Source organism: Sinohyriopsis cumingii, chromosome 3 (genome assembly GCF_028554795.1).
Source record: "Sinohyriopsis cumingii isolate HCF-2022 chromosome 3, ASM2855479v2, whole genome shotgun sequence".
NCBI lineage: Eukaryota > Metazoa > Mollusca > Bivalvia > Unionida > Unionidae > Sinohyriopsis > Sinohyriopsis cumingii.
This window is the reverse complement of record NC_142963.1, coordinates 103,693,638-103,705,068: the sequence shown is the minus strand read 5'-3', so window position 1 is coordinate 103,705,068 and position 11,431 is coordinate 103,693,638. Positions and strand designations below refer to the sequence as shown.

Genomic DNA, 11,431 nt, shown 5'->3' with positions numbered 1-11,431 from the left:
TCTAATAGTATCAGCATCTACATTGATAAACATATTCAAAATGGCTGTAGCAGCGAGCGTGGTTAACTCACCTGGTGTTTTTTATTCAGCAGTGTCAGATGTACCGCATTTACATCTGACTAGCGTTGTAATTTACATTCTTTTAAAACAATATATACTTTCTTGAAAAACGGGCGAAATTGTTAAGATATTATTATCTTTGATTGCCAAGAAAATCCTGCCTTGCCAAAAAGTAAGACACAAATTTCAACAATTTGCAAGTTGTTTTTGACAGTTGTTCAAGGTCATGCTTATCGTGGTTTCTCTAAATCCTCGCAAGAGAAGCCAGTCCAATCAACAGTCAGCTGAAGAAACTAATTCTGAATTGCAATCACGTTTACTTCGTATTCCGAGTTAGCTGCACGACTGACAGGCGCGTAACATAAAACACGACCCGACAAATGTAACAGCAATATGGAGATTAAATTTCGCTTGGAAACATTTCCACTTCTCTTATCGCTTTTTTCGGTGACGTACGGACGAATCGTCGATTGTTACCCGTCAACGAATTCTACCCAGTCGATCTTCGACTTCAAAATTCCCGATGTCTACGGCTATCAAGAGATCGACTTGTCTACGTACAGCGGTTACGTTGTGCTCGTTGTCAATGTGGCCACTTACTGAGCCTTGTCCAGCCAGTATCATCAACTCAATGCACTTCAAAAGAGACTTCCAGACTTCCATATCCTCGCTTTTCCATGCAACCAGTTTAATTTGGTAAGTTTTTCTTCTTTATTTTATTCTCTGAATATAAAGTAATTTCTAGGTAACGAAGATAACGCGCGTGTGTGTGATTTGGATACTTAACGTAGCTTTAGCAATTTTCAGTTATATCGCTACGAAGTCTGCAGTGTGACAGTTTATAGTGATGTCTAGGACTAGCGCATCATGCCATTAACATGTAGCATCATGTCCCACCCAATCACATTATCCTGACACCAGGCAGATCAGTCCTAACACAACACAAGTCCTCCTCAGATCTGAGAAATTCATTAACTCATTTGTCAAGAGAAACGTGATTCCCAGACCACTCATGCGGCCTAGTGGTTAAAGCGTCCGCCTCGGATGCAGGAGGTCGCGGGTTCGAACCCCGGCCGAGCCATACCAAAGGTTTATACAAATGGTACTAGCAGTTGCCTCGCTAGGCGCTCAGAATTAAGAGGTTAGTGTTGGGACTGGTCGGCCTGGTGTCAGGATAATGTGACTAAGTAGGACATCATACTACATGTATACGGAATGATACACAATTGCTAAACATCACTATAAACTACCACGCTGCAGACATCGTAACGATACGACTAAAAAAAGAAAAACAACGTTAAAGCTACGTTAAAAATCCGAATTCCACACCCACGCACAAGATTCCCATCGATATAGTTTTAAAACAAAATTTCATATCTGCACTCTTCCTCCAATCACAAAGGAAGAACATATTTCATTAGTGAGATCATATCAAATCTCAGTTTGTGGATAACTTTGGGTAATTTTAGTCGAATCGGAGCTAGAGCAGTTTATCGGATGGATGCTAATTTGTATAGCTATCAAGATTCGATAAAACGTCAGGACTGTCACGCATTGCTTGCTGTTTCTTATTGTAAATCAATAGGTGAAATAAATTCACGGAATCTCAAGATACCCGGTCCAGTCATACCAAAGACTTATAAAAATGGTACTAACAGCTGCCTCACTTGGCGCTCAGAATTAAGAGGTTAGTGTTAGGACTGGTCGGCCTGGTGTAAGGATAATGTGACTGGATGGGACATCATGCTACATATCTGCGGCATGATGCTCCTTTGCTAGATATCGCTATAAACTGCCACACTGCAGACATCGGAGCGATATGACTGAAAAATTGTTAAAGCTACGTTAAAAATCCAAATCACACACACACACACGCACACACACGCACACATATATATACTGTTATAAAGCATACACACATAAACAGAACACAAATCAGGTGTTCTGTTATTAGGTATATTTGTAATGTATAAGCTGATTTTGCCTCAGTGTGCCATACTCAAAATGGTAAGTTCTGATAGTGCCATGGTTACATATCGGAGAACCTGCCAGGTTTACCATCATCCATGTAAAATATGCAGAATATAGTCTGCTAGTGACCTTATCGGAAGCATCTATACGAATCGCACAACGCGGTATTCAGATTGTACAGTGTACACGCGAAAATGTACGATCCGTTGTCAGATATGGTGTACATCCCAAATCAGCTTTGATATTTCTACAGCAAATATATTTATTACTTCTCCGTTTAAGAATTGTGATCAACACTTTTATGACTATACGCGAAAGGACATGTACATTTTAAACTATCTTGTAAACGTGTGCAAATATCATTTACATTGTATATAATCTTTTGATATAAATCCTTCATTCTAATTACATTTTATTTAACGCACGTATATATGCAACAAGTAGTTGACAAGAGTTTTTGCATTTACCATACCACGTGATAAACAGAGTACACAATGTTCTCTATTAGCATTCTGAGGTATGCGCGCAATAAACTACGAAAAGCATAAACACAGACTCGCTGTCACATGATAAGCACATCCGATCATGGTGCATGCTGTCTCATTAATGATCAGAAGCGGACTACGTGAACTTGGACCTTTCGTTAAGTATGCGAAGGCGTGTTAATACGGAGATCTCCTAGAATGTCACTCAAGCTAGCTGAAGAATGGTATGAAAATTCATGTATGTTACTCAAGCACCTGCTTCATATTTTAAAATGTCACTATCTCTATACCGTACCACTGAATTAACAACCTTGAAAAATATCAGTTTAATAGTAGATATACACTGAAGATTTGAAGGTTACTTAACGACAATACAGAAGTAGCGCATAAAGAGCATTAATAAAAAAAACACGAATGTAAATTCTGAATATAAGAAATCTGCACGAGAAGTTAGCGTGGAAATATTAAAGCGTTTAATCTTGTCCCTTTTCTGTTTTCCATCTATAACTGAGGAACTTTTCCATTGACGAAATATCCTGTGCACATGAAAAATGTCATTTCTAGACGCGGAAGTTTTCTTTACAGTTAGACGGTTGAACATGATGCACCTGAAACGCGCAAAATACAAGCGCGTCAGGGGTTTCATCTCCGTGGGCCCCGACGACAGGTTCTATCCCACAAACCCGTTGCCTGTTTGTTTACTTATTATGTTTATCATACAGGACTTTTAGTGACGTTTGGGACTTAAACAGCAAACATATTTCTCATCTGATAAGATTGTGTCTTCTGTTTGCCTTTCCTTTATACATTTAACCTTCTTTACCATGGTACATATTTCACATTACGTCGCTTTTTCTCACCCATGTTACAGCGTACTCTACTTGATTTGCTCACCTTACTTTTGTATCTCAGCCTGGTTGTCTCAGTCCAGTTCTCTCTGTTATAATGTCCACGCGCTTGTAACTACTTTTATAAAGAAAGAAAAAACTTGCTGTTTTCTACTGTGCCTGATGTAGTTGTTATAAATAACAATATAACAAAAATAATTTAACTAATAAAGTTGCTCCAGACGCTCATTATGTAGTACTTCCAACACGTAACAATTTTAACTTTGTTTTCTTGATTTCTTCATTTTTTATACAAGCGGTATATATGGTTATATTCTACTTTGATATTTATTTAGATTTTTATAAAGAGTACAAAATCTGATGACCTTAATATAAACTGAACGGCAATGACAGTACCTGATGAATATACTATGTGCTGAATTTTCTATTTATATTGCAAAAAGACAGGGTTATTTTAATTTGATCGGAAAAATAAATGGGGTAAGAAAAATAATCTGTGTCTTTGTACCATGACAAGGGAGAACCTCGTGAGAAGACACATAATGTAACCCCTTGACTGTGATTTCCTTGTCTAAATGCAAACCCCGACGTATATTGTATTAAAATCGGAGAACTGCAAAGATCAGCTACACTTAAACCTAAATATAATATCCATAAATATCACTAAACTTTATCCCGGATTATAATTTCTCACCCATGCGACAGAGAAATCTAGCTGTTTTGCTAACCTTACTTTTCTTATCTCAGTCTTCTCATCTCTAACCAGTCGTCTCAGTCAAGGTGTCCACGCGCTCAGAACTGCTTTACAAAAAGAAACCCTTGTTGTATTCTGCTGTGCCTGACGTAGTTTTTCTAAAATAAAAAACAACAACAACAATTATCTAACAAAAAATATAGTAACTTAAGGTCAATCCATCTTATAGAACACACCATACAAAAACATTTCGAGAGAGACAAAGACACACGCATAAGATGTCGAGCTTTTTGGTAGTGTGCTAGTTCGTTCCACACAGAATGGTCAATTTTATCTTATATGTAGGCCTAGCTCAGTACATTTTCAGGTCAGCGTCATTAAATGTAGCTAAAGCTACCTAAATAGTTTTAAATAATTCGTGTGAAACAGATTATATACTGCTGGCTACATTTAATGACGCTGACCTGAAAATTGACTTTGCTACAGATAGGATAAAATTCTCAATGATGTGTGCAATGAACTATGACAGAAAACACTGATCTATGCACACATACTATAGACCTACACACTTCATAACCTCCCCACTCTCTTAACGAGTACGGAAAACTTAGTAACAGCCATAAATGTGTTATGCCAAACATGTTTTATTCTAATTTTGTTCAGCATATCCATTGTGCCCCAGTTGAATAAAAAAATATACCTTCAATATTTAATGATAAAAAATGCACTTACCAGCAAGAAGGAATCATTTGTCGTCAACACATTAATTCATAAGCAAATTTCACGGTAGAACTTTCCATATTTCCAGGACAGAAAAATAAATTTTCAAAGAATCCGTGAACTTGAAAGCTTAGCACATGGTTATTAGCTAGGGTCCGTATTTGGATGGTCTTTTATACTCGGGGGTAATTTTGCAGTCAATATTAATTACAACACAAGTATATTACAAACAGTTTCACATCCTCCAAAGAAAAGGAGGGCTATATACGATAGTGACACAGATCACTAATTACCCATGAATAATCTAATGTAACATTTACTCTTCATTACAGCTTGTACTAAGTATAACTACAGTAGAGCTGAGTTCCCAGTATCGTTTCATTATTTACAATATAACTTTTCAAAATGGGAACTGATGAAAATGAAACAATTTCTTGCAATAAATATAAATTATTTATTTCGATTTCATATAACATCCATATATCAAATGTGATAATACCTCAATACTATGCTACGTTTTATGTTGTTATTTTCTTTTCTCACGCGTATAAACTGTGTACTTCAGATGCAACGGTCACACCACAGCCCTCATTCACATATTTGTATTAATGAGCCACATGTAAACATTTGCACGTGAACTATGTTACACTAGTGAAGAGTTCTTTTTACTCTAAAGGAAAATATTGGGTGAGAAAAAAAACCATGTTGGGGTTTGGACCGAGACGAGGTAATCCCAGTCGCAGGGTTACATTATATGTCTCCGCACGAGGCAAGCCTCGTGGGGAGACAAATAATGTAACCCCGCGACTGGGATTTCCTTGTCTCGGTCCAAACCCCAACATAGATTCTATATTGCCCAATCAACTTATTGAAAATCAAGGGAGTGATAACGAGTGAGCAAGGATATGGGACCAGGTTAGATGAATTCATGGTAGGAAAAAACATTAGATTCTCTTGGATGCAAAAAGGACTGTGCTATAAAAACTTGTTAAAATTAAATGGCGACTTTGTAGCAAAATGTTGGTAACTTTCACCAACAGATGTTTAATCAACAATCAATGAAATACCTGTACTTTTAATTTGTTAATACTGTTCCTTCAACTCTGCAAAGAAAGAAACGAAGTTTTATTCTTTTCAATAATCTGACACTATTTCCTACGTTACTGTTGGTGATTGCACGTCATCCAGACATTGTGTTGTTAATGGGGTTATTATGACGTAATAACAACAAAGGGAATGAGGACAGTTCAAACTTATCATTATTTACATTCGAGGTCTTTCGAGAATTATCATGGAAAAGCCAATCACGTTCCGACTGCATACGAATTGTAATATCCTCGTCTCTTTCCGATGTGGGTCGAATAACTTCAACTGTCTGAAAAGACTCGGACTTAATGATACTGCCCCAGTTGGACTTTTCATTTTTAATTTCTGATTTTTGTTGCTGATTATTTGCTTTATATTTGGGCGGACGAAAAGATACGAAAATGATTGAAAGTCATAATGAAAATTAGGAGTTCAAAATAAATTTAAAACGGAAAAAGAAAATAATAAATTCTTATAAGCAGAGAGCTCCTTGTGTATTTTAAATTTGTACCCCTTGGCCAAACTTAAGGGAACAAAAAAGAAATAAGTAATGTGGCCAAGTATTGACGCACAATGAATTGTTACCCCGTCCAAAATTTAATCAACGCTGGTGCTGAAACTTGAAAGTTGTTATTTGCAAATGATTAAATATTGTATTCCGTTTTTACATTGGAATATAAACAAGCGGAATATAATTCCTTATAAAGTATCGCTGTGATACCATACCAAGGGGAAGAAGTGATGTTTTTGTGATACGTGACTTGAATATACAGTATAAACCCCTCACTCACACATACATACACACACATACACTTCTTTTAATATATCAATAATTTATCAAATAATTAATAGAACGAAGATAAAGACAAACTTACATAGCTTTTAATTGGAAAAGAAATTGCAAAAAAGATTTGTAGAATTTATATATTTTACGAACATTGGCAGGTAAATGAATTCAATTATTCAACATGATTTTTAAACAAAAATATTATGTTATGAGTTTTAGATGATTTATAATCCATGATAAAAAGACATATGTTGAAATATGCGTTAACAAGCCAGTTAATGAGTCAGACGCTTAGACCTGTTGTTATTTAAAGGCGTGACACTGCTCAGATAATTTCATATATTAATGTCACGCCAGTCATTAAAAAATCCGACACTATATTAACGTAGCATCATATTTATGTCATCACGTAATAGGCCAATATATTTGGGAAAAATAATTGGTATTCACTTCATGATCAATTGAAGTCATAAACTAAAAGCTTCGTGAACTTAGGGTCGTATATTATTTTTATGTAACTCGAAACACTGTCTAACTCCCCGTGGTGTAATTAAAGAAACATAAAACGCTTTAGTTTTTAGTGCTTTTCTTTTGGCTATGTTATGTTGGCATTTCGAGAATGCTTGTTTCTCGATAGGCTTCTTTTTGTGTAAAATTATAAGTTTATATTTGCAATCAAGGAATTGTAAACGATTTTTGACTGACAGTGATGAAGTAGGATTATATTTATAAATTTGTATTATTTCGTTTACAGATAACATTTATTTTCGCAAATGTAATTAAAATGCAGATCCCCCACCCCCATCATCATCATTGCAAGACTTGGAATTTGGATAACAGTTTTGGTACAACAACAGTAATGAGTTTTGGTGACATACATGCAATAAAATTTCAGACTGGTGAATAAATAAAATAATTACAATTGTCAAGCATTTTAAATATCTTAGTGTTTTTTCTTTCTTGAAACTGGAACTTTTTGCAAAGCGCGTAGTTACGTTGTGGACCAAACACGGAAAGCTGTACACCTTTTATGCAAAATAAATGCGGAAGTTAGAGATATCACATGATTTATAAATGAAGTTTTTGATCATAATAATTTCCTCATATTGTTATTTTAAAGCAAAATTACACAATAGATTCTTACGGAATGTAACTCGACTCCAAAGAATCGCTTTATGACATATTCCTTACGTTGATCTATGTATATACCCAGCTTCATGATATATTCCTCACGTTGAACTAGGTATATACCTAGCTTCATGACATATTCATTACGTTGAACTATGTATATACCCCGCTTCATGACATATTCCTTACGTTGAACTATGTGTATACCCCGCTTCATGACATATTCCTTACGTTGAACTATGTATATACCCCGCTTCATGATATATTCCTCACGTTGAACTAGGTATATACCTAGCTTCATGACATATTCATTACGTTGAACTATGTATATACCCCGCTTCATGACATATTCCTTACGTTGAACTATGTATATACCCCGCTTCATGACATATTCCTTATGTTGAACTAGGTATATACCCCGCTTCATGACATATTCCTCACGTTGAACTAGGTATATACCCAGCTTCATGATATATTCCTTACGTTGAACTATGTATATACCCAGCTTCATGACATATTCCTTATGTTGAACAAGGTATATAACCAGCTTCATGATATATTCCTTACGTTGAACTAGGTATACACACCGTTCCATGACATATTCCTTACGTTGAACTAGGTATATACCCAGCTCCATGACGTATTCCTTACGGTGAGCCTAGAAATTAATGTCAAATTAGAATAATAGGCTACTGAATATCCCTGCCAAGCTGCGAACAGACAAATGTATCACATTATTTTGCAGAATTTAAAAATGAACTAAGACTCGGAAGCATACGAACACAAGTGCAGTGCTTTAAAGATATACAACGGGCCGTGGTTAGAAGCGACTTATGGTTAAAGATATACTACGTGCCGTGGTTAGAAACGACTTTTGGTTAAAGATATACTACGTGCCGTGGTTAGAAGCTACATATTGTTAAAGATATACTACGGGCCGTGGTTAGAAGTGACTTGTGGTTAAATATATAATACTGGCCCCAGTTAGAAGTGACTTATGGCTAAATATGTAATATAGGCCGTGGGTAGAAGTGATTTGTAGTTAAATATATAATACGGGCAGTTGGGTAGAGGTGATTTATGGTTAAATATATAATACAGGCGATTATTAGAAGTTATTTATGGTTAAAGATGTACTTCGGGCCGTGGTTAGAAGTGATTTATGTAGAGACGGGCTGTTTTGTCAGTACACCATAGTCAGAAAAATTATGTAGGAAATCAATATAAAAAAAACAACTCGGTCATACATTTAAATTCGGCTGTTTTATAAAAGAAAGAAAGACAAACTTTCTTTAAAACATTATTACTAAACTATACCATATATATTAAAATTGACTCCTTTCTTTCACTGAAAAAAAATATTCTCGTAGCAGATTTTCGAAGTTGGGGGTGGGGGTACATGAAAATAGTATCTGTAGCTAAATATCTTACAGTATGTTTCAACAAACACAGACTGACAGATAGATAATTTTAAAAGGGGTCTTCGATTAGGCCCTAGTTATTGCATCTAAGTCTTATTATTAAAGTATTTTGTTGTAGCGTAACTTAAAGTCCACTCCTTTATAAGAACCAGTTTATTTCAGCTAAACATTTGTATAATAATTGTAAACTATATGTCAAGTGAAAATAAAATTCTAACACATGTAAATGTCAAGTATTTTTAACTTTCAGGCACGTAAATGCCTATTACCTATTGTTACCCCATTCAGATAACAGCATTTATTTTCTCTGTATGACATAGTTATGCTTCAAACGTTTGCCAGTCCGACTTAAACTTTTTATGGCCGTTTTCTCGCTTAGATATTTCACTTGTAGACAGGTGAGATATGTCACTAGGTTAAAATGTGACGTTTCTCGGTTGTAAACGACATTTAATGTTTCTTTACAGGCATATATATATATATATATATATATATATATATATATATATATATATATATATATATATATATATATATATATATATATAAGTTGAATCAGTTGAATCTACAAAGAAAAATAAATAAGTCGGATTGATAGAATCAACAAATATTTTTTTTCTATAGCAAGAACCAGCTTTAACTGGACTCGAAATAATGAATGGGATCCGTTTCGTGCGCCCTGGAGGAGGGTACGTCCCCACTTTTCAGATGTTCCAGAAGGTCAAGGTTAATGGAGAAAACGAGCATCCTTTGTTTACATACCTCAAGGTAAAACAAACCCAAAACATTTAATTACACACACATGAGTGATTGATTGATTGATATTGTACTATTGATAAATATAAGAAAAACTTGTATATCATTTTATTAACAAAAAATGTCCTTGAAAGCATTTTTTATTTTTTTATTTAAGACATGCAAAAGAATCAGCCTTGCGCTCTTTGCTTTGATGCACTGTACATGTTTTCTTGTATCATCTGTACAAAAGTGCGGATCAGTTTAATACATTTTTGTATAATTTTATGAATACAAATAGCCTTACATACAATCAATCTAGTCCAAACTGATAACGAATGATTGCACAAGGAATTAATTTTTCATACATTTGATAATTTATGTTGGGGAAAAAACCACATTGGTATTTCATATATTATTATCAATGTTCGGGTGGTTTAATACCCTTGTATTTAACTGACCAATCAGAACAGCGCCTACAAATTCATGCAAGATGAAGCTTATTGCCTTACGTATGCGTTTGAAACAAAATTCAAAGTAATAGATGGAACATTGCGTTAGAATTAAAACAAGTAGAAGGGAGGTAAGAATTTCAAATATGTAATACGCCTGTCAATGGTCGGCACATTAGAACGTGTGATCTATTCTTGGTCACGTTGATGAAAATCGTTCAGTAAAAAAGATCAAATCATTTTGGATATCTGCGAATGACATTTCTTAATGTTTTTTTGCTTATATTCAGTCCCAGTGTCCTCCGACCCAAACTGAGTTCTCTAACAACATTATGTACCAGCCTGTACGTGTTGGCGATGTTAACTGGAATTTCGAGAAATTTCTCGTTAGTAGAGAGGGGAAGCCAGTCAAGAGATACAACTCCAAGGTGCCTCCATTAGTTATCGCACGAGATATCGTGGACGAGATTCGACGAGGACGACCCGATGACGCGAGACTGGAGTTCCTAAAGAGATCTTCAAAACTGAAATTGGAAATCAACACACTTCCCCCTAGCAATTTTACTACTATTAGCACGACTACTCCTTAACAATAACGTTCATTTTTACACCATTTGTTTATTTCACTTCTTTTCAAACAAATTATTTTACCAATCAATTGAGAAGACTTTGCCAGGTTAGTTTCTATCTACATATATCTTTATCATCTCTGTTTTGAGCATACACCATTTATCTGAAGTTTTCACGTCGCCTATCATGTTAGAAATATCAGAATCTACCATCGTTTAAAGTTCATCGATTATCGCCAGATATGCAAATAGGTTCGTCACCTGTTTTGGTTCGCTTTGTTGGTATGCGTACAGCATTTTGCTTTTTTGACGTCACTGAATGATACTTATTTATAATATGTATACGATGTTTCGATATAACAGTTGCAGGAAATTACAAATAATAACTGGAGGAAGCGTGATACAATGCTGATACGGAAGGAAAGAAAGAAAAAAAGAGCGGAGACCCTTACAAGTATATTATGTTGAAAATACA

At 35.2% G+C, this 11,431-nt stretch overlaps 1 protein-coding gene across 1 annotated transcript; it reads left to right on the top strand.

The window, feature by feature from the left end:
* The first annotated feature begins 414 nt into the window (after positions 1 to 414).
* On the top strand, positions 415 to 11,125 carry LOC149803438 (glutathione peroxidase-like). The gene is made up of 3 exons (XM_089953145.1): positions 415 to 756; positions 9,825 to 9,968; positions 10,678 to 11,125. The coding sequence occupies exons 2-3, from the start codon at positions 9,855 to 9,857 to the stop codon at positions 10,975 to 10,977; spliced, it is 414 nt and encodes a 137-aa protein (XP_089809271.1). The 5' UTR covers positions 415 to 756; positions 9,825 to 9,854; the 3' UTR covers positions 10,978 to 11,125.
* The last annotated feature ends 306 nt before the right edge of the window (positions 11,126 to 11,431 follow it).

What these genes read in the sequence shown, in the direction of transcription:
- LOC149803438 (XM_089953145.1), top strand. Translation starts at nt 9,855, where the DNA reads ATGAATGGGATCCGTTTCGTGCGCCCTGGAGGAGGGTACGTCCCCACT. An exon ending in CTTTGTTTACATACCTCAAG is followed by an intron (nt 9,969 to 10,677) that starts GTAAAACAAACC and finishes GCTTATATTCAG; the next exon opens with TCCCAGTGTCCTCCGACCCA.